This window comes from Pagrus pagrus (genome assembly GCF_965226575.1).
Source record: "Pagrus pagrus genome assembly, chromosome: 21".
In the NCBI taxonomy this organism is placed as follows: Eukaryota; Metazoa; Chordata; class Actinopteri; order Spariformes; family Sparidae; genus Pagrus; species Pagrus pagrus.
In genome coordinates, this window is record NC_140208.1 from 24,604,722 (window position 1) to 24,627,744 (window position 23,023).

Sequence of the window (23,023 nt, forward strand, 5' to 3'; positions counted from 1 at the left end):
ACAGAGTGGCTGTACATACAGCAACACCACTTGGACAAACCACATGCAAAACTGCTGTATGTTACAGGTCTCAGACTGAGGACCCATAAACAGATGAGATTCCTGTAAAACAGGAGAAAGAATGAGACAGGTGACAAGTGCTTCTGTTTAGTGCAGCTCCACTCAGAAGAATTTATTTGCCAATATGCAAAATGTATTTTTCTTTTACCTTTTTCAGTATTTTGTTTTCCATATTGCAATATTATCTTCACAACACAAAGATCCACAATATCAAAATTAAACAAAATACCTAGGCTAGTTGCAATCTCTTTTGCTTTCAAATAAAACACATTTTCCATTTACCATTAAAATGATATGTACTACTACATTAATGTATTCTCATTCAGTCCACACTGTAAACCCCAACAGTACTACTAACTTATAAGGACTGAGGGCACAATAATTAAAATCTGTTTAATGGTTGATAGAACATATTAGTGATCACTATTCAGTGATGTGAACGAGTAATCTAGTTTGAATTTTCTGTGGCACAGTACTTATGTGTAAAGTATTCCCCATCAATGATCACTTTTGAGTGAACGCTACGTACACGGACGTCATGACGTCACGACGTTGTGAATCTGCTGCCCTGATCGACGTCATTTTTTTTAATCCAAGATGGCTGCCGTGTGCGAGAGTCCGCGTCTCATCTTCGTTCATGGATTAACTTGTAAGTAAACCAAACAAACTTGTCAAAACTGCTTTGCTTGTTATAACGTTGCATGGATATCACAAATAATAAAGTGTTTGATCGTTAGACTGCGCTGTTTTTACATTTAGGGTACCGAGCAATGACCGCGGTGATTCGCGCTCATTTTTGAATTGCAGCGCCTGTGCTACTGTTAACGATGACGTAATTATGTGAGCCGGTAACTCTTTTCAGTTAGCAGCCGTAGCGTTTCTTTGTGTGGCGCTGATATTTATGTTAAGCGCCCTTATCTGGTAAATATATTCTTCTTCTTACATGCACCCGAATGAACTAAAGTAGGCCTAGTAGCTAACTTAAGACGTACGTTAAAGGTTGAATATGTAGAATTTTTATTAAAAGCAATATTTTTTAAAAAATAATACATCCACGGGGCGTTTTGAGGGGTACAGAATGAAAGTATTGCTTTTCCATAAAAAATTTTTTTTTAGTCTAAATTAATATTTTTAACATTTTTGACGGGCTCGACAATGACTTTCTGTCACGTTCTGTTTACATTTTACCAGCCAATAGTGGCTGTAAATTGCGGGTTGCCAGTTGCTCCGCCGCAGCTACTGTAGGCTGGCACTGGGTGAGATGGAGTTTGCTAATGTAGCTGTTTGGGAGCCTCAGAGAAGACAGCGTTATTTATCTCAGCAGCTGAGTGACCAGAGAAGGGCAAAGTCGAGGGTCAACATAGGTAGGCCAAGCATGGAGTCAATGGACTGCAATGAAGGAGTTTAACGGCTTCAAAACGCACGCCGAAATGGCTACGTTTCTCCTCGACCGGTAAGCTAACTTTCATGTTTACTTAGCTGTAACGGCTAACGCTAACGGCTAACGCTAACGGTAACTGTCAATCAAACTGTCAGTCAAACAGGCTCGAACAGACTCCGGTCTCCTGTAGGCTACTGGGCCGGGTCTGTTCGAGCCCGTTTGAACTCATCCCCTCCGGCAAATCGCACCATATTGCAGAGCAGTTTGACTGACAGTTACCGTTAGCGTTAGCCGTTACAGCTAAGTAAACATTAAAGTTAGCTTACCGGTCGAGGAGAAACGTAGCCATTTCGGCGTGCGTTTTGAAGCCGTTAAACTCCTTCATTGCATCCCACGATCGCCCGTTTAAACAGTTTCCAAGCTGCTTCATTGGTGTCAGAGTAAAGACCCGACCCGGTCCGATCCGCGTATTAAACTTGTAAATGAATGTTGCTCTGTTCTGGCTGCAGAGGTGGGTAGTAACGAGCTACATTTACTCCATTTGTTTATGTTTTGATGGAGACACTTCCAACACAGGCTCTGTCACATGACTGCGTTTCACCAATCACGAACCTGGCAACCCGACTGCTGGAATTATTTTTTGTTGTTGCGACTACGACCTCGAGACACTAGATGGCGGTGTTCTGCTCATTCTCCATATTATACCTTTAAGTTACAGCTAATTTAGCCATTAGCCGACTCACTTTGAGGCTAATGTCTAACTTGTGGCGGTAACTTTTATGCACTTCAGTGCTAGTTACGTCCGTGGTAATGCATGGACATGAAGTTGGTTAGCTTATGCAATCTGCAAACTTACACTGAACCTCCATTTTTTCTTTCCTCATAGGCTGAACTGGATGCAGAGAAGCGAGCATGCACACAAATCAAGGTAACTGAAATTTAGCTTGTGCTGCTCCCCCTCCATAAATGGGCTAATGTTTTATTATTATTTGTAATTATCAAGTCTGTCTGTCTGTCTGTGTGTGCATTTGTAGATCTATGTCATTGACTGTATATGACCTACAGTCACTTGAATCATCTGAGAGCAACTTTATTGGTAAGTTATATTAACACTTGAGATTCTGGGTTAATAAATTGTAAAGCTGTTGTTGAGTAGCCTACATAATTTAACTGGTTTCTTACTGCTTATTATATCTGTTTCCACATGATCAAGTTGAGAACATTGACCAGCACTGACCTTTTTCTTTGGTAAGCCAAATGATTTTAACTAACTTGTAGGAGAATTATGTTAGTTTGAAAGTAAGCACTTCAAATGATAGAGTGGAAGTGCAAGTTGTGTGCTGTGTCCTCAGACACCCGGGCACAGTTATTTAAGCACTACCGTTTGAAACATAGCCATTATTCAAGAGTTAGTCCTTGGCCATGTCTCTACACCTCCTGCATTTGTACATTTCCATCATTTAATGCACTGAAAATTCATTTATCACGGTTTCACAAAGACACGTGTAGAGCTGGTGCAAGTGAAGGAGCACAAGCAGGACACACAGTTTTTACATGTCCTTTGTGTGACTTCAAACAGCCCTTCTCAGAGGCAACACTGTTCAGTCATCTAAGGGGACACTTAAAGAACCATGAGAATGTAACATGCCCATTTAAGAACTGTAGCTATCGCACAAATGTCTATTCATCATTTAATGCACACAAAAGTAGGATGCATGCAGGTAGTTCAGACTTCTGTGATGACGTGTCAAGAGAAGGTGATAGTGCCCCACTTAGCACTGCTGACCTTGATGGCGAAGATCCTACTCCGTGTCAGGATGCAGAATAATTTGATTTTCCTGAGGTTGATGGGTGTGACACCAGCCAGTTAAGAGCCCAGTTACACCATAATTTGTCCTCCTTGTTCCTGAAAATGCAAACTATTCTTCATGTTTCCGACATGGCAGCTCAGGAAATAGTTGATCATCTGGTTCAGATATTTTCTTTGTCACAACCTCTTATCAAAGATGCTATAAAAGAGATACTACAGAGGCATAATGTCTCTCCTACTGAGGCTATCCTGAGTGATTTAGTGAATACTGTTATGGACACAAATGTTTTTGTGAGTGCCACAGCTGAAGGTGAGGAGTTGTCTTCGACTAAACGAAGAAAAACATTTATTGAGAAAAATTACCCTGTTGTAATGCCAGTGCAGTATGAGTTAGAGCCCGGACGAACAGTAGTTTATGTCCCTATACTCCAGATGATCCAAGAAATGTGCAAACATACAATGTGCAAGCATTGGGGCTCTGTTTTATGTGTTGCATCTGATAATCTGGCAGCCCATGCATTAGCAGGCTTTATGCAGTCTTTCAGAGCAGGATATATTTGTAGATTCTGCAAAGCTACCTGAGATCAAATTCAGTCTCATGAAGTTGGAGATAGTGAACTTAGTCTGAGGACAAAAGACAGTCATGACCAAGATGTGCAGGATGTCATGCAAGGGGATAGTGCCAGTCAGTTTGGTGTCAAAGGGGACTGCATCTTGAGAGAGCGTTTGCAGTATTTTCATACAACCACTGGTTTCCCACCTGATGTCCTTCATGATCTTTTTGAGGGCATTGTACCTGTGGAGTTGGCTCTGTGTATTGAGCAGATGATACACCTCAAATATTTCACCATTGAGTATTTGAATAGGAATATTGTGTCATTCCCATACCAACACACAGACAAGGTTGACAAACCAAAGCCTATCTCAAAGAACTTTGCTGGAAAGAGGACCATTGGTGGTAATGGCCACGAAAATAGCACATTGTTGAGACTACTCCCATTGATGATTGGTAATACAGTTCCTGAGGGAGATGGTGCTTGGACTGTATTGATGGATTTGAAAGAGATTGTCGAGCTAGTACTGTCCCCAACATTTGATGATGAATCTATCCAGTATTTGCAGATGAAGATACAGGATCACAGACAAATACTTATGGAGGTTTTCCCTGAGTTCAGAATGCGCCCTAAGCATCACTGTGTTGAGCACTACCCAGATGTCATACGTTGTTTTGGGCCTCTTATCCATTTGTGGACAATGAGGTTTGAGGGAAAACACCGCTTTTTTAAGCGTGTAGTACATGACACACAAAACTTAAAAAATGTGTTAAAAACACTAGCTACTAGACATCAGCATATGGTGGCATACTATCTCACTGCACCATCATTCTTTAAACCACATCAGCAGACATCAAATGTTTCCTTTGTCTTTGTGTCTGTGCTTCCAGAGGTTGCAAAAGAACACATTAAACAAAAAACAGACAGTAACATGATTTACAGCACATCAAATATCATTATTGATGGCACTAGTTGGGTTGTCGGGATGTTTGTGTCTGTCGGGCAGGAGGGGGGACTGCCTCAGTTCAGCAAAATTGAACAGATCCTCCTTGTTAACAACGATGTCACATTTCTTTGCAAAGAACACAAATCTTGCTGTGTTGAACACCTGAGGTCATATGAGCTTTCCCCTGGGAATGTGACTGTCCACAGCATATCTGAGCTCAATGACATCTCACCCCTCTCTGCATACTTTGTTGAAGGAAAACTGCTGTTGACACCCAAACGATTTGTGCTGCTACACTAAAAGTAAGCTTGTGTAGTTTTAAAATCTATAATCCCATATCCATCCATTCTAATGACTCAATACAAGGACTGACAATACTGTGTGCAAAGTGATAATTAGCTGTTACTTTTTTGTATGCACGAATCCAACTAGATCTACCCATTTTTCCATTTCATTTCAGGCTTCCTTTCGTGGACCTGTCCATCAGATTATGGCACAATCCCAGAAATTTGTGCTGTGTGTTTGCATTTTCACAGATGTTGCCGTGAAGGTAACTCTGAGTGAGCGTCCAGAGTCAGAGGAAGAGCTAATCAACATACTGCGAGAGAAACTCAAGCCAAGACTGGACTGTGAATTTACCTTGCAGTATGAGGATCCTGACTTTGGTGGACAACTCACCTGTCTAGCTGATATTCAAGAGTTACCAGAGAAGGGGACATTGAGAGTCGTCAGATCAGAATCTGATAACAGCTCATGTGCCAGTTCTGATACGGACATCCTCCCTCATGTACCTGTAAGTGGGCGTCACAAGACCTGGCCCGATGTTTTCCCTGTGCCTACTTTTTCATATGATGTGGAGCATGTGCTTGAGGAGGGAAATAGTGTATTTGAGAGATCTGGAAAGACAGTGAAATTCAGCAGGGCCCAAAAGCACGTTTTAGAGAACATGGCTACAGCGATGCACAACTTCAAACCTTACCCAAGTGACAGGGATGTGGGAATGGCAGCGGAAGCTCTTGTTACAGCTCATCCGTGTCTTAAAGAGCCTGGAAGTGTGAGTGGATGGTATGGGTGGAAGATATGCCGGAAGTTCAAGATGGGGAATTATCGTACCAAGCTGGCCAGATCTGGATGTGTGGAGGTGTCTGTCAACGCAGGCAGAAGGAGCATAAATAACCCTGACAAAGAGCATCCCCACTCCAACATAAAAAGAGCCAGATGAGCTGAAGTAAATTACCTTCCAAACTTTCCCAGAGGAGAAAACCAGGCCAGCCTGGAAGAAATTAGGCTGGAAATTATGCATGAAGTTGAGAAGAGTGAGAAAAACCTCCAGTTGATAGAAAAGCATATGCAGATGACTTTTGCCCTTCGTCGCCAAGAGATCGTTAAGGGGGATCCAATGGTGAAGGAGTTCCTACAGAAATGGCCGGCTCTTCAGATGGAATCACAGGTAAAACAGGCTCACTCTTTCTCATTTCTACCAATCTTTACACATCTTTCTCAGTCTGCCCTCTCTAAACATGTTTCATCACAATTCATTTGTCCTATTGTGTTTTTTTTATTTTGTTTTGTAGGTTTGTGCAGAGTTCCACCGCATCACAAACGTCAATCTACGGAACCAGTTTTATGAGCTTGACCGGCACACACCACGACTGTTGACCATATACAGACAGAAGGCAGAACGCACCTGCAAGATAGCAGAGGCGCTGCGTGACATCCTACATATTTATGACATCCAGGTAAGTTAAAGTTGAACTTGGTCCAAATCAAGTTATACGGAAAACAGTGACAGCAACAGCAAGTTCATCATGTTCAATTTGCTTGTCCTTTCAGCAAGAACAAGATGTCAACATGAGAGGCACTGCAGCCCTACGTGCCCTCCCGGTATACCTGCGTGAGGAGGACCCACAGTTCTTCAAGACATGGAATGTAAGTATGCACTGCTTTCGCAAAACTGTTAGTATCAATGAGGTGATATTGCTTGCTTTGTATGGATAGCATTATTTTCAACACTAATAAGCTGCCTAACTATACATAGCAACCACCTTCCAAACCCTGTGTGGAGGCGTGAGTGTGGATGCATATGGATACATACAGTATGTGGTATAGAAGCCCTGTAATCCTTAACTTTAACTTCCCACAAAGCCCTGACCTCACCTTGTCCAGAGGGCTAATAATTTAGTTGACCTTTTGACCTTACCACACACACACACACACACACACACACACACACACACACACACACATATGCTGACCTTGTTACAATTACTTTAACCCTCCTGTTGTCCTCCCGGGTCAAATTGACCCAGTCTGTTTTGACTGTTCCTTCTGTCCTCCCTTCCTCCGTCCTCCTTCCTTCCTCTCTACTTTCCTCCCTCCTTCCTTCCTTCTTTCCTTCCTCCCTACTCCTCCCTTCATTCCTTCCTTCCTCATTTTTTTCTTCCTTCCTTCTTCCCCTCCTTCGCTTTTTCTTTCCTCCCTTCCTTCCTTCTGTCCCTCTATCCCTCCTTCCTTCCTTCTTTCCTTCCCTCCTCCCTTCCTTCCTTCTGTCCCTCCATCCCTCCTTACTTCTTTTACTTCCTTCCTCCCTTCTTCTCCCCTGTCCTTCCTTCATCTTCCTTCCTTGACACGATGACAACTGGAGGGTTAAAAAGACCTATATGAGACACATTGACATACTTACATGTATACCTACCTGTTGGATGGTGACCAGTAGAATAGTCAGTTGAAATACCTACCTAATACTTAGCTGTTGAGTCATGACCTGAGAAACAGTAATATAATACAATTGTCTAGTTCCTTAAAGTTAACCTTGTATAACCTGCATATTCCAGGAGGACGACTTGGCCAGACATCACTGACACGCCTGTTGCCCTTGTCACGGTGGTCTCCGAGATCACTACAAGTCCAGTTGACTTCAGTCCTGCATCCATTGCTATTGTGGTGGAAGATGAGCTTGTGATGAGCAACATCCCCAGGTTGGCTGAAGCATTTGCATTGTTGTTTGGGTTGATGTATGTATTGCATTTGGACTACCCCAGGAAACTCATTCATACTTTTACCTTCATCCAGAAAGTGCTGATGGGTCTTGATTAGGGGTGGAGCCGAACCCGAATACGGTATTCGGAAAGGCACAAATAACGTGTTTTTTACAAATACTTATTTCGAACAAATACCGCTGTTCCGACCCCCCGCCCCCGCAGCTGTCCGTGGTGCTGCTGAACCAGGTGACGTTGTTGACACTCTGCGTTGTGGCTTGTCTGTGAAATGCGCGCTGCTCAGGGACTGGGCAGATCTGTCCCACTTGCTTTGTCCCTCACTCCGTTGGGAGATCTTCCACAGAGTAAAATAAATACACATTGTTTCTCTCCCCCGCTCCGCTCGAGCGCGGCTGAACGCGGCTTGAGCCCACTTCACGTGCGCGAGGCTGCTGCAGCTGGCAACCCTGCTGACAGCAGACCGGGGGAGAAAAAAAAATTCTTTGCTCGGTGCTTTGGTTGGGTTTTAGGCAATGAAGAAAGGAGTTGGTTAAGTTTAGTAAAAGACCAGGTAGAGGCCAGAAGCATAATGACCGTTAGCTATAGGCTACTATGTCATATTATTTACAGATCAAGTTTAGTTCTTGGAGCTCTGTGCATTAGAAAGAACAGTTCTTTTAAGTATTATTTGTTTTTATTCAAGTCTGTTCAACGTCCTCCAACAAGGACGGGTGGTGGTGGGGTTCATAATGTTCACAATGATATTTTATTAGTTGTTGGTTTAACCATGGATGAGGTAATGGCTGTTATGCTATTTTCTTTTCAATGACATTCCTTGTTACATGTTCATTGCTGGATTTATGGAAAAACATCAACCAATATTGCATATCCATAATTATTATAATGGATAATTAAAGAATACTTGCACTGTAACGAAAATTAGAAGTGTAACTCAAAAAAAATATTATTTTTACGCCTATTTTGAATTTTACTCGAATACAAATACAAATACTTTTCCCCCCTCAACAAATACAAATACAGATACAAATATCGGCTGCTCTGCACACCCCTAGTCTTGATGATGGTAAACTTCTCAAACCCTGCCTACTCAATCTAAAAAATGACCTGTTACTGAAAGAGTAGACCACATTACACTTTGTGTCTATGCACATGCACATGCCTGTATGCACATACATAAGCGTGTTTGTGGTGCCAAGTGTCTTAATGTGACAGTATGTTGAATATGCTGTTGCCCAAAGTATCTGAATGGAAATTACACCTGGTAGGCTGTCTAACCACAAAGCTACCTGTTCATGTTTGCACTTTAAAAAAAAGCTTACAGTTTTAATTGTTAGCAATTGTATATTTCTGTCATTTATTCACTGAAAATTCCTTTATAATGTGTAGAGCTGGTGCAAGTGAAGGAGCACAAGCAGGACACACACTTTTTACATGTCCCTTATCCACCAAGTCTACCTCATTCGTTCATGGTTGCACTTTAAAAAAGTTTTAATAGTATATGTAGATTGTAACACAGTGAGATGTGCCTTTGTCCACCAAGTCTACCTCACTTGTTCATGGTTACACTGTAAAGTTAACAAATGTAGATCGGAATACTGTGAGATATGCCCTTTACAATTATTTCATTTTATGAAAGAGCTCTTGGTCCTTTGTTGCAAGACTTATGCACAAAGGCCAGTCGTATTGATTCATTTTATTTATGTTTAAAATTTCTTTGCAGTTTGATGAGCTGTAAGATCCTTTTAATTTCTGTTTTACAAAATCTTGCCAGATGTTTTACTTTAAGCACTTTAACATGCTCAGTCATGTCATGACATGTAGATGGACACGTTCACACACACACACACACACACACACACACACACTCAAACACACATACAGCCACACAATCATACAGACACACATACACACACTCATATACAGACACACAGACCATGCACTTGTATACAGACACACACACGCTCATATACAAACACACACACGCACTTATATACAGCCACACACACACTCATATACAACACACACACACTCATATACAGACACACACGCACTTATATACAACCACACACACTTATACAGACACACATGCGCTTGTATACAGCCACACCACACACATACAGACAGGCACACACACTCATATACAGACACTTCACCTGTGTACAGGAGGTGACTGAGCTGTTTAATGTCCAGTTACATTTGCAGCAGGGTTTTAAAGAAATATTGCTGTACTTGTTCATACTTGTTTGGATTAAACAATGTTAATGCAAAATAAAAACAAACTGAAATTGTACCTGAAGTTGTGTGTGTGTGTGTTTGATTAAAAATTGAGTATTTGGAAAGATTGATCCACTAGAGTTGATCTAGACACATGAAAACAAAATGGAAACGCTTCAGAATTTCTTTTTGTTTTTCAGGTTTTTGCAAAAGTAAAAAAAAAAACACAAAGACATGGTACAACTAGAATGTTCTACAAAACATAGTGTTGTAAGGGAATGATTGGAAGACATTTAGGCTATGGATGCGTGAGCAGTGTGTGTGTCCAGAAAGCGAATAATGAGGGGTGTGTTGTAGGGACCGAGGATGGAGCGGTGATGCAGGAGGCGTACTTGCACATAGTCATGACAGCGGTCTTTGACTCTCGCATTTTTTCTCTCGAATGGAACTCTGCAGCTGCTTCAGTGAAATGCAGTTCTTTTTAAGGATGCCGGAGAGTGTAAATATGCTGACAGTGTTGATGTCAGCGAAGGTTATTTGATCTGCGATGATCTGCTCTCTCAATTCACGAAGCCGGATTTCATTATTTGCCAAAACAATGTTACAGTTTTTGCCTAATGCTTAAACACTAAAAGTGGTTGCTATGCCCAAAGCATCACAACCTCTAACTTTGGTGACCATGCCCTAAACAAAAGCACCAACCCTGCAAACACAATATATGCTTTGCACTAGGGCTGCTCGATTATGGAAAAAATCATAATCACGATTATTTTGGTCAATATTGAAATCACGATTATTTACACGATTATTTTTGAGTTTGGAAACATGATGTATTTATTCAGCATTTCTCTCAAAAAAATACATGAAATGTTCAAATCGAAAAATACAAAATGTTCAAATCGAAGATAATGTACAAATATTCTATTAAATTTCTATAGAACATTTAATGAATAAAATAAATATACTTAGAAAATCAAATAAGACAGACGATAGGGTGCATATCTTTAGCTAAAAAAGTATCCAATGGCAGCTGTTATTTTCTTGTGCCTGTCCGAATTTGACGGATAAAAAGTCGCATTATACATATAGTACATACAGTGTGTCTGAGATCAATGTCTGACGCGCAGTATTGGCGAACCGACCCAGTGTGAACGGATAAGCCGACGGCGCGGAGCGGGGTTGTGTCGGTCTGATAACAGGTCCATCACTCAACAAAATAGAGAAATGTCCCAAAAAGCAACGTTACAGGACCAAACAACAGTAACGTAGTAACTGGTCGTGAATTTGGCAACTGATATGAGGAAAAAAATACCGTGAAGTGTCTGTCCGACCGACTCTTCGTCACATTTCTGCCTGAAAAACAACGTCTGTCCCCAGCCAAAAACTTTAACTCACCAAGTGTTTGCCGCGGTGATTCAGCCCTCCCGACCAAGACTTAGTGAACTGAAAAAAACAGCCTCCCTCCCCGCAAGTGACAGAGTCAGACAGCGTCCTGTTGACTGAATTGCGCATGCGCGTCTCTTTCAGAAAATGTCTCGGCTCACTGTACAATGAAAAATGCCAAATAAATCGTTTCAATTCGATTATATTAGTTTGGAGATCGTTGACCCAAAAATCGTAATCACGATTAAAATTCGATTAATTGCACAGCCCTACTTTGCACTGTTTGAAATGCTCCAACACACTTATTGCAAAACACTACACACTGTTTTTTACATAAGACACATTGTGCAAAAAGGAAATCTCATGCAATCATTGGGAAAACACATCTATTTAAAATACAAAACACAACTAAAATTGGAAAAGCACACAGATTCCCACACATGAAAACATTTAAAGTTTTTCTCAATTTTTTCACACAATTACTGGTACTTGAGACACAATGACCTCAACATGAAACTTGTGCACCAACCCCCTGAATCAATTCTGCTAAACTACAAGCACAATTCCTGCTTTACACTCAAATTGCAGTTCTAAAACACACTTTTTTCAGAACACTACGCACAATTCTCTGCCTTTGGCACAATTTCCATGGAGAAAATCTCTTGTTTTCACAAGGAACACACTGTTATTCAAAATTCTAAAGTTAATTGCCTTACTATGCACACTGACTCATCACATGGGCAAACACCTGTCACACAGTTTTACAATTAGCAATCAGAGCTTTAGCATAAAAGGGCAACATGACGATGCAATGTGGATGAGGTGCTGTGGCCCGACCGAAACAGAAGAGAGGATGCAGCATAGTTTTTTTTTTTTTTTTTACTGTAACTGCAAATTCTTCTGTTGTTTTGTATGTCGACCACTGTATGTGCAACTTTGTGTTGGTTGGGATGTACACCGTGTACATTGTTTTTGTGGGAAAAATAAAATATATTTGTTACTGTGTATTTGTGTGTTCCGAGTATAAAGACAATATTCTAAAATATTTTACAACACACTTATGTATGCACTGTCTGTAGTAAGTGTAACACTGAACAAAAAAGGTGAATGATGAATGGAGAAGAAGTGTTTTCCATTCATCATAGTGTTTTACATTGAGCACATCAGAGTTCAACTGGTTCTTATAAATGTCTATTCATATGATGGTTTGTGTGTGTCATTTGAAAACAAAATATCATTTTGAGAAGAAATAACATTGTTTTGAATGTAAAGTTTCATTTTGCAGGAGAAGTGAGGGGTTTTGCCCATTGTGTGTGTGTTTTTTGATTTGTGTGTAGAGTTCTGAGAGTATGAGGCATGCTTTCAGAACATGTGTGTAAACAATCGAGAAAAACTGTAAAATCTCATTGTAGACCAATCAGTCTAAGCCATAGCACTACAAATACACCTGATGTGAGCTCAGCTCCTTTGTGCCAACTTTGGAAACATGGAGGCAGAAAGAGGAAGAGGGAGAGTAAGAGCAGTAGCAGGACGAGGAAGAGGACGAAGAAGGGGAGCAGGCAACAGAAGGAGACAAATATCTGATGCAGGGGTGCAGATCCGATGTCAGGATTGGGGGGGACACAAAAGTGATTTTTTTTTTTTGCCCATATGCAACTCATACCATGCCACCATAAATCACAACTTCGTAGAAGCTCGCCATATCATTCAAAAAGTACTGCATTTCTTTTTAGATGTGAATCTAAAATGTGAAGAATGTGAAGTCTGAAAATACATTTGTTGAATAATTTAGGGTATCTTTATTGGGGGGGACATGACTATGTGCAAGTAAGCCCTTATCTTCATGTGCTGTGTCTTACTTGGCCTGTGTGTTAAGTTATGACACAGTGAGCCAAAGTCTGCAATATGTGTCAAAGCATTTGGCAAAAACTGTAACTATGGCCACCTCCTGTTCATCACTGAACATAATCTGCCTTCCACTCTGTGCAGGTCGTCTGGCAGTTCTGTAGAAAATGAAACATCATACATTTTGTACTTTAGACCCATAGACCTACAGTAATACAGCAATGTATTGTACTGTGCGTTTGAACAATGTGCAATCCTGTAATTTCTTTGGTACAGTTTAGTGTGGAAACTTCAAAACATACCTGTTTTCCAGTCTGAAAGTTCTTATAATTGAGGCAACTGAGTAGCGACTTAGGTTTGGCTGGACTCTCTGCCCAGCCTCCCTTATTGTAAGGCCATGATTTATTACATGGTCCACCAAAGTGGCCCTCATGTCATCAGATATTTGTCTCCTTCTGTTGCCTGCTCCCCTTCTTCATCCTTTCTGCCTCCATGTTTCCAAAGTTGGCACGAAGGAGCTGAGCTCACATCAGGCGTATTTGTAGTGCTATGGCTTAGACCGATTGGTCTACAATGAGATTTTAAATGTTTTCATGTGTGTGAATCTGTGCTTTTCCAATTTTAGTTGTGTTTTGTATTTTAAATAGATGTGTTTTCCCAATGGTTGCATGAGATTTCCTTTTTGAACAATGTGTCTTATGTAAAAAACAGTGTGTAGTGTTTTGCACACCCAAGTGTGTTGGAGAATTTCAAACAGTGCAAAGCATATATTGTGTTTGCAGGGTTGGTGCTTTTGTTTAGGGCATGGTCACCAAAGTTAGAGGTTGTGATGCTTTGGGCATAGCAACCACTTTTAGTGTTTAAGCATTAGGCAAAAACTGTAAATCAATAACATTTTCATGAGCTTATGAGTTGTGCACAAGTATGTTTTTTGAGTTAGACTTTTTTATTTAATGAAGTACTACTGAATCTAAGTAATAAAGTTGGGGGAACTTAAAAACTACATATGTTAAAACAATATTTTTAAGTACAGTGTACTCAAGTAAAATTGTAAGTTTGTATACATACAAGTTTAAATAACTGCTTACAATACTTTAAAGTACAGTGCACTTAAATAAAATGAAAGTAAATACTTACTTAAAATATTTGGTTAGTTAACTTAAATATTTTGAGGTAATCAGTTTCCACAAAAGTTTTGAGTACTCCGAACTTATTGGGTTTTACAGTGCATTAACTGAACTAGTGCTTCCATTTAGTTCACAAACACCTAACAGAAAACATTACTTATGAAATGTAGCATTTCTAGGTTCTCATATGTTCCCTTATTTAACCCCACTCCTTGTGCAAAATAAAGAAAACACACATAGCACATTGCTAATAATGACTGTCAGTTCTGTACAAATGAGTGAGCTGAATGCTTGCAAAGTTCAACTTTTCAAAGTGCTTCTAACTTTCAAGAATATATACATCAAACTGCAACACCAATAATATATTCACTTAGAACAAGCTGTTATATCATGAAAAATAGTATTTTAAACCAAAAGGAAAAGGCTGAATAGTGTTGTAGTACTCGAGATCGGTCTTGGTCTAGAGACCGGTCTCAAGACCATTTTTTGAGGTTCTTGGTCTTGTCTTGAAATTGAGGGCATTTTTCCTCGGTCTTGTCTCGGTCTCAGCCTGGGCGAACTCTGGTTTTTTGAACGAGACCGGTCAAGACCACCGCTGATAGGCTTTTTGTCCATGCCTTACTGATAAGAGTGAAAAAGGACCCTCTCAAAAACAGTTAACTTGAAATCATTGGTAGTCTGAAGATTTCCCCCAGCTAACAAAAAAGGAAAACTCACATTTTGATGTTTTGTTATGATTTTCCTTTGATATATATGGTCTTGGTCTTGTCTCGGTCTCGACCTCTAAAAGTCTTGGTCTTGTCTCGGTCTCGGCTTCCAAATGTCTTTGCCTTGTCTCGGTCTTGGTACTCTCTGGTCTCGGTAATGTCTTGGTCTCGGTTGGTGCGGTCTTGACTACAACACTAATGCTGAAGCCAAAAACTAAAACATGCTTGGATCTTACTTTGATCTCAATGAAAATTTAACAGCAGGCGCCATCTTGGGTCAGCCGCAACACAAAGGAAAACAGTATTTTCTTTGCTTGTTCACAAACCATATAAATGTACTAATTTCCCCCTACAAAATTGATCAACAATTAATTAAAATGTTAAACAACATGTGTATATCATTATACAAGTTTTAAACCATCACAAACCTGTAAAACAGGAGAAAGAATGAGACAGGCGACAAGTGCTTCTGTTTAGTGTAGCTTCACTCAGAAGAATGACGAAGCAACGCAAGTTCGCTTGCAAAGAGAGTCCATTAGAGAGAAGCAAAGCGCCACACTGCCTCCTGCTGGCAACACTGAAATGCTGTATTATAAAGAAACCTTGTAGCCTACTCTGGTACTCTGGTAACTGGTACTTGTACTTACCAGGAAGCAATAATTCACCATTATGGTTCATATTAGAATATTTCTCTCATAGAAAGGATATTACCAAAATAAAAACATAAACAAAATTACATAAAATGTGACCATAAATTTCGTATGCGTCACATGTACAACCGAAAATGTGTTGAGTTCAGTTAATAGCATTTGCTAATGATTGCCACACTGTGACAGGCAACCACAAACCACTGAAAATATAATAAGGAAATGTAATCATAATCATAAACTAACTTAACAAACTAGTTCCTAGCTGTCCAACATGGCAGGTGTGCTCCCACATGCATTATTCAGTCATTTAGGAATGTTGGATGTGAAGAAGATAAAATGTTTGCAATGTTCACCATCTTAGTTAAACATGCTAGCATACAAACATTTGCTAATAAGCACGAGGAATGATGCAGCCTCTCAAATGCCAAAGAAATCTATGATAGCTTTATGAAAAATGTGTTAGGTTCAGATTCATCACTTTTCTGTACTACCCTCTTTTCAGACTGTTAACACAAATTGGAGTTTACATTGTTAATGTTCATAGTTTTATTTCTAAAACCTTCCCTTTAAAAAAGAAAAAAAAACTTGAGTCATCATTCACAAACAGTAATGTAATTGACTCACTATGGCAAACTGACACATTTGATATTAGAGCAGGTCTTGTTATTTATTCATAAAGTTGAAATTAAAATGCCCTTGACCTGTGTATCAAAATGAGCTGATGCTCTCTTTTTCACTGCCTTGCTGGACATGCTGCAAGGCTGAGCTAAAATTCAAATCAACTTTTAAAATGACAGATAAAAGCAAGCAAATCTAGGAAAACAATTTAATTAAATGCATCCAAATGAAAAGGGATATGTTGTGACATTTATTTAATGTGCAGATGTTTATTGTTTGAAATAATGCAGCCAAGCAGATATTTTGCTTTGAAAGTGTACGTATTTATGAATTACAAAAACAAAAAAACAGATTTTTATTATGAGAATTTACGGTCTAAGAAATTGAGCTGACATTTGCATCTAGGAAACTAATGGGATTTTCAGCATCAAGAGCAGTTGATGAATTAATAGCAGGAAGTCCCTTTGTCAGTGTAATGCACATTCTCAGTCAAAATGACCAGAACAGTGCCATTGTTGTGTGAAGCAAATTAATCCAGACTTAAAAGAGAATGGCTGAGAGCCTGTAAGAACACATTGCATATCTGCCTGTTCCAAAAAAACAGAATTGCATGCATCCATAATCCTGTATTGTGCAGTGTTTACTCTTCAAATATGACTATGTTATCAATTTTTTTTTATCAAGTTTTATCATTTGATTGGTAAGAACAGCTATCCACAGTGCTATATTGTCACAATTATCATTCATTGAACAAATGATCTGTACAAGGGTTCGCTTAGAGACACCCACTTTTACAAGCAGCCTCAATCTGGTTGTTTGGTGCACACAACAGTTTGATTGACAGCTTTAACACCAGCCCAAATGAAACAAACCCAACAGAAGAAGAATTTCAGAAAACTTACTATTGGGTGAAAAAAACATTTTTTTGTTTTTGCAGAATCGTCTTATATTGGTGTACTTGCCTAGTGATATGGTACAGGTTAGGTGTGTAAGCACCCTAAGTGCATCCAGGACTCCCCACCTTGTATCATGTAGCAATACAATGGCCACTAATGACTACCGCACAATAACCTACCCACGCTCTGCCTCAGGCTACTGTAGGTTGATATCATCAGTTAACATTTTGTTGGATTCAGCAAAAGTGATCCAGTGTTGTTGGTGGAACATAAAAATGTAAGAGCTTCTCCAGTGTCAACAGTGCTGACTGTGCTTTGCTCTCTGCGTTATTTCTTCTGGCTCTGGCATCTGACCAATAGCGGTCACGTTTGCTGTTTTTTCACCCAGCTGTCAGTCAGGTGTGTGCTGATGGCTATTGGCTGGTTGGGAAAACAAGGAAAGGGAAAGTGGAAAATCTGGGTTTTAAAGGAGATATATTGTGTTCATTTTCAATTGTATATTTTTATTTAAGGTATCTATTAAAATAGGTTTACATGCTTCAATGTTCATTATTTTTTCCCATACTGATCCATTGCTGCCATTCCATATTCACCCTTAGTCTGAAACACTTTGATTTAGCCCAGTTGTCCATAATCCCCCCCTTCTGAAAGCCCAGTCTGCTCTGATTAGTCAGTTTACACAGACCTGAGCTAGCACCGCTCACCTAAAGTCTCCTATCTGCTCTGCTGGTGTTTTTTGCTTCCAGTAAGTGGCATTGTTACCGTAAACATTATGACAAGAACCACTTCTTAATCAAAAACGTCACCCCAGCAAGTTGTAAAAGGAATACGATCCGTGTTAGCCTCTCCCTCACTGCCCAGCATGCCTCTAACGTTAAAGCTTTGCAACATTGTTTATATGGTGTTAGCAAGCTAAGTGCTGGGTGCAAATCAAAGTTACACAAAGTTGTCAAGCAAGTGACTTCCTGCAGTTTGACCATTTATTTAACACTTCAGCTATATCGTTATCTTCAGGCCATGTCTATCAAGTAAATTTACACACAGCAGCAACTCACACACACACTCACACACACACACACACACACATACCTGTGTATGGAGGAGGAGGATCCCAAGCACAAGCTTAGTATAGCAGCAAAGCTAACACTAGCTAAGCTAGCGCTGCAGTAGGCTATAACTAGCCTACCCAAAATCAAGAAGAAAGAAATGTATCTGGCAACCTACTACTCATTATTTCGTTTTGGCTTAAGATGAGGCTTCATTTCACACAGTTTCACTTGACTGTTCCTCAACATTACAACATTAGTCCAACACTACCCCAGACTGGGAGTGGCCACTTTAACATGCTAACATCTAATAAAACAAGCTAACCTCTTAAATAAACATTTAAACAACATAAAACATGGCAAAACTTACAGATTCAAAGTTTGAAGTCGGGTCACTTATCGTGGGGACATTGCCGTCACATCTCCATCAAAAATAAAGTTAATTGCTTAGGTTTTGACATCTTCATATGGGAGGAGATTATGACTGTGCGATTCTTGCAGCCAACAACAGTAAAGGTCCCTTCCTTAGCTAATAGATTTGAACTTGAATTCTTGTTAAAAATATCCAGTGGTTTCATGCTTAGTCATATTGAAATGCAATGGTCCCTCATTAAAAATATTGAGTGAAAGCTGTCCTCTTGTACCTTCCAAATCTAAGACTGGTTTCAGACCAAATCCAGCATTGCAGCGAAAATGCAGGTTTCCCCATTCATTTTAATGAGGGTAGTCCTTGGCTGCGTTGGTGCAGGGGGTTCCCCCCAAAAAAAACACAGCCGGCTGTGGTGCAAAAGATGAAGCTGACTCAACTTTTGGGAGAAATCACATAAGCTGTCGATCAGGCTATGACTGAAGCCACAGTGTAAAGTAATGTGTGTATTCTCTCAGTTTGGCATTATGCACCACTTTAAAACACATCTGGGGATGCTGAAAACTGTTGTAGGACCGGCATGCTAAACTACTACTACTGTGGCAGAGTCATAAAAGCAGATCATAAGCAGACTAGAACGGATCAGTAGCAGCGCATGTCATTTAGCATGGATAAATACTACAGAGGGGACACAACAGACATTTCTCTGTGTAGTGTGAAGTTGCACTTTCACTTCGATCTTGTCCCCCAGTTTAAAACACAGTAATGATCTGCCTCATCCTGGCTGTTTACTGTTATTTTAACAGTGAAGACAATCACTAGTAGGACCAGCATGCCAGTAGCATACCAACATAGCAGCTTTGTCTTTGGGCAAACTGATCAGCGAGGGTTCCAAACACGTCACACACACAGACCATGGAGTGACACTCCCGCACCACCGCACCAACCTGCGGCGTTTTGCTGCACTGCTAGATTTGGTCTGAATGTAGGCTAAGACAGCAAGTTGGGCATGACTTTCATTCCAGTGGGGGATGGTCACCTAGCTGAAGGAGGTGCTGTGGTGTAGGTAACTACCAGAGGTAAAGGCTGGACTACTGACAAGGTGTTTCATGTAGTTCAGGAGCAATGTTTTCTGTCTTACAAGCACATGGTCCACTTTGGTCTGGGATTGTAATGTTTTTTCATGCACAAAAAAGCAGTATAACACAATAAAGGAAAGGGAAAACCCAGAAAGCATAAGTTAAACCGTCCCTCAGACTTTCAGAAGGCCTAAAATAAATTAATTATTGAACTAAATTTCATGAATGTTTTTTGTGACAAAGTAGTTTATGTTACACTAATTCAATCATGGAAAAATGAGAGTTGTAGAAATCCTTGGAACTGAAGACTGTCATGATATACAAGTACAGTAAATACAGTAAATAGTAAATTTTGACCATGACTGTACCTACAGTGGCTTTAAATACCTTGCCCCCATGTGGGTGTGAACATGATCAACAGATAAGCATCATGGTGTCAAGAACTCTATGCTAGAAAACATTTGATTATGAAATAATGATGGAGAAAAATAATAAATGTCACAAACCTTTCCATCTGTAATTATCTCCCAGAGGCCTCCGAGCTGCACACATTTTGTTTAGTTCTCAGTCCATGCAGTAGACAGACAGTGTTTTCTTAATATTTAGCATCCACCACTGAAATAGAGCCTGAGCTCATCCCCTAAACTTGTTTTGAGAGTCCACTATAGGTGTACCTGATCATATTATCTATATTGTGTTTAGCTTGGGAGCATTAGCCCACGCAGAAACCTCTGATGTGCATTGCTGACCTAAGCTGATTTATTCAACAACTGACCTATATGAGATTGTGTACATTCAGTACTGTGTGTGCTCCCACTCACACCATATTCACGGTATGTTACATACAGTATAAACACATTAAAAAGATGCAAAGGAGTCTGTTGTTGTGCGTTGCAGAGCTCCATCCCAGAGGGTCTCATACTGTCAACAGATCAGATATGCCTCTCATTACAGCTTTACCTCAGGGCATACCCACTTCTAACAGTGTCTCTGCTGTAAATACATTATGAATACTGAACATGCACTCAAAGTCAGAACTGCACTCCGCTTTCAAAGAAACTTATTGACCCCCTTTTTTTTATATATAGGAATAATCTCAAGCAGGTGAATCTGTGTTCATTAAAGGACAGTTCCAGTCTACAATTTGGGTCTTGTTTTCGTTGACCATCATTATGAGCACTAATGATAACACTGTTCTCACAAAGTCAACTTAAGTCTGTGCAAAAATAAAGGTTAAATAAAGGGTTAAATAAATAAAAAAATAAAACTACAATATTATCCAAACTGTCCATGAAAATACATAACAGTTTAAAGAACAACTTTCTGGGTCTACTTCGACATGTGTATTAACCATAGACCCTGTTCACAGTTGGTATCAACATCCATCCGAGTGACCCCATCGCAAGTGAACACCCCTAAGATGCATTGAGAACACATTTGAGATCACACATCTGTTTAGCAGTGTGTACACAGGTGTCCTGGGCCACAATAAAGGATGACTTACACAACTGACATCCTACGCAAAACAACAAGAAGAAGTCACAACAACAAGAAGAATGAATTGTCTGACTTCCATGTGGTTCACTTTAATGTAAATGTCATGCTTGAGCTCTCTCACCTGCCAAAGTAAGCAATAACTGTTTTTGAACAATTTCTGTTTCAACTAACAATATCACCAAACTCCCTTACATATCTTGTGATTTTAAGAGTTGGTAAGTGAAGAGAAACTTAAACTTTGCAAAACAGCTGCAGCAAATTTTAAATCACACGTTCCTTTTTGCTATTTCAGCATTAACTACTACTACTGTTTCCTTGTAAAAAGTGTCAGTTTGTGGCAGCTTCCGTGTCTAAAGTGCGTCTTACCTGCCAACATTTAGCAGCTGTTTGAATACATTGTTTAAACTGATTTACACTCAAGAACAATTTATTGACAGTAAATATGTCAAATTTAAATAATACAGTCACCAATATAAGCAACTCTCTTGCCGGTGGAGAAATTTCCACTCTTAAAATAAGCTCAATTTTCTGAGTTGTTGAGTTAGGAGAAACTTTATAAATTTTGTGAAACATTTACATTAGGGCCTTCTTATAAATTTGGCAAATGTTACACATCAAATTTATTTTTGTGTATCACGTGTATCACGTCACTGTTTGTCCCAGTGATGTCCTTGTTTGTTTGCATTTCGAGTGGGGAAGTGAGATCCAATCACAAGTGGTCACTCGAGAGGCATGTTAATGCCAGGTGTGAACTGATGGACTAAGCTGTCCACTTGTGATCAGATCACTCAAAACAAATGTTGAAATGTTGTAGTTGTCTTTGCACAAATTTCCTGTGTAATGGTGGATTATTAGCAATATTTTGGATGGTTAGGTCAGATTTTCAATCATGCACTTTCAAGGGGAATATATGAGGGCAGGGTAGGCAAGTAAGTAGTCTTGAGTCTAAATAAAGCAGTATCCTTCCAAAATATTTAGTTCAGTCATCTGATGTGGAATGGATTATGATGGAGAATATGAACAGCTACAGTAGATGTTAAGTATCTAGTCTCTGACCTTGTCACTCCCAACAAGGAGGCACCAAACTAACCACAGCAAGGAGTGGAGAGTGACAATAATTTCTCATCTAGGGGAACATACCTCTGGGTGTATAGGTGGATGCTGAGGTGAAGGTGGGACTTTTAAAATGATAGTAATAAATGAGTAGAGCACTGATGGCATAAGTCGACCACCATGATCAAAGGCATGTTATACTGCAGTGAGACCTGTGTGACATTTGAGTGTCGTGACAGTGATGACTGTCTGAAATAGCCTGTAGGCTTCTCCTCAATTGATTCTACATTTAGCTTATGGGAAAATGTGTCAGTCACCACCCACACTGCTTAAAAAATATACTCTGTCACAGTACTCAAGTGTTTCTGTACCACCATTCAAGGTTGTACTGCTTCCATCTTAATCACTGGCAGTGAGCGTGGTGTTTTTTGTTTTGTTCTGTTGTTTTATTTCTGGAAGCAGTACGTGCCAGTTCAGAGTACATACACTCTTTGTTTGATCATTTTTGCCAGCACCAACTGGCTTGTTTACAACCTGATTGTATCTGCACTTGCCCTTGAATGTTTTCCTTTTGGACTAGTGAGGTGTTATTATAGCTGATTGGAATCATGGCCAAAACTAAAATAAGACCCAAGTTGTAATAAATCACAATTCTACTTGTATCATGCTGATAGAGATAGAAAAGCATGGAAGTCTAACATTAGCAGCTGGTGCTCCTTCCCTGCCAGTCTTGACTGGTATTATATGAAGTGGTACAGAAACTTTACTGCTGGACTTAAGTTAGATTTCAG

General features: G+C 39.9%; 1 protein-coding gene across 1 annotated transcript; it reads left to right on the forward strand.

The window, feature by feature from the left end:
• The first annotated feature begins 670 nt into the window (after nucleotides 1-670).
• Nucleotides 671-10,013, forward strand: LOC311250946 (uncharacterized protein). The gene is made up of 7 exons (XM_084343113.1): nucleotides 671-709; nucleotides 2,328-2,369; nucleotides 2,476-2,537; nucleotides 5,212-6,201; nucleotides 6,326-6,490; nucleotides 6,585-6,680; nucleotides 7,586-10,013. Exons 4-7 carry the CDS (start codon nucleotides 6,049-6,051, stop codon nucleotides 7,610-7,612), a joined length of 441 nt encoding a protein of 146 aa, XP_084199239.1. The 5' UTR covers nucleotides 671-709; nucleotides 2,328-2,369; nucleotides 2,476-2,537; nucleotides 5,212-6,048; the 3' UTR covers nucleotides 7,613-10,013.
• The last annotated feature ends 13,010 nt before the right edge of the window (nucleotides 10,014-23,023 follow it).

Coding starts and splice junctions, on each gene's coding strand:
- LOC311250946 (XM_084343113.1), top strand. CDS start 6,049: ATGCATGAAGTTGAGAAGAGTGAGAAAAACCTCCAGTTGATAGAAAAG. Junction 6,202..6,325: donor CTCTTCAGATGGAATCACAG/GTAAAACAGGCT, acceptor TTTGTTTTGTAG/GTTTGTGCAGAGTTCCACCG. Junction 6,681..7,585: donor AGTTCTTCAAGACATGGAAT/GTAAGTATGCAC, acceptor TGCATATTCCAG/GAGGACGACTTGGCCAGACA.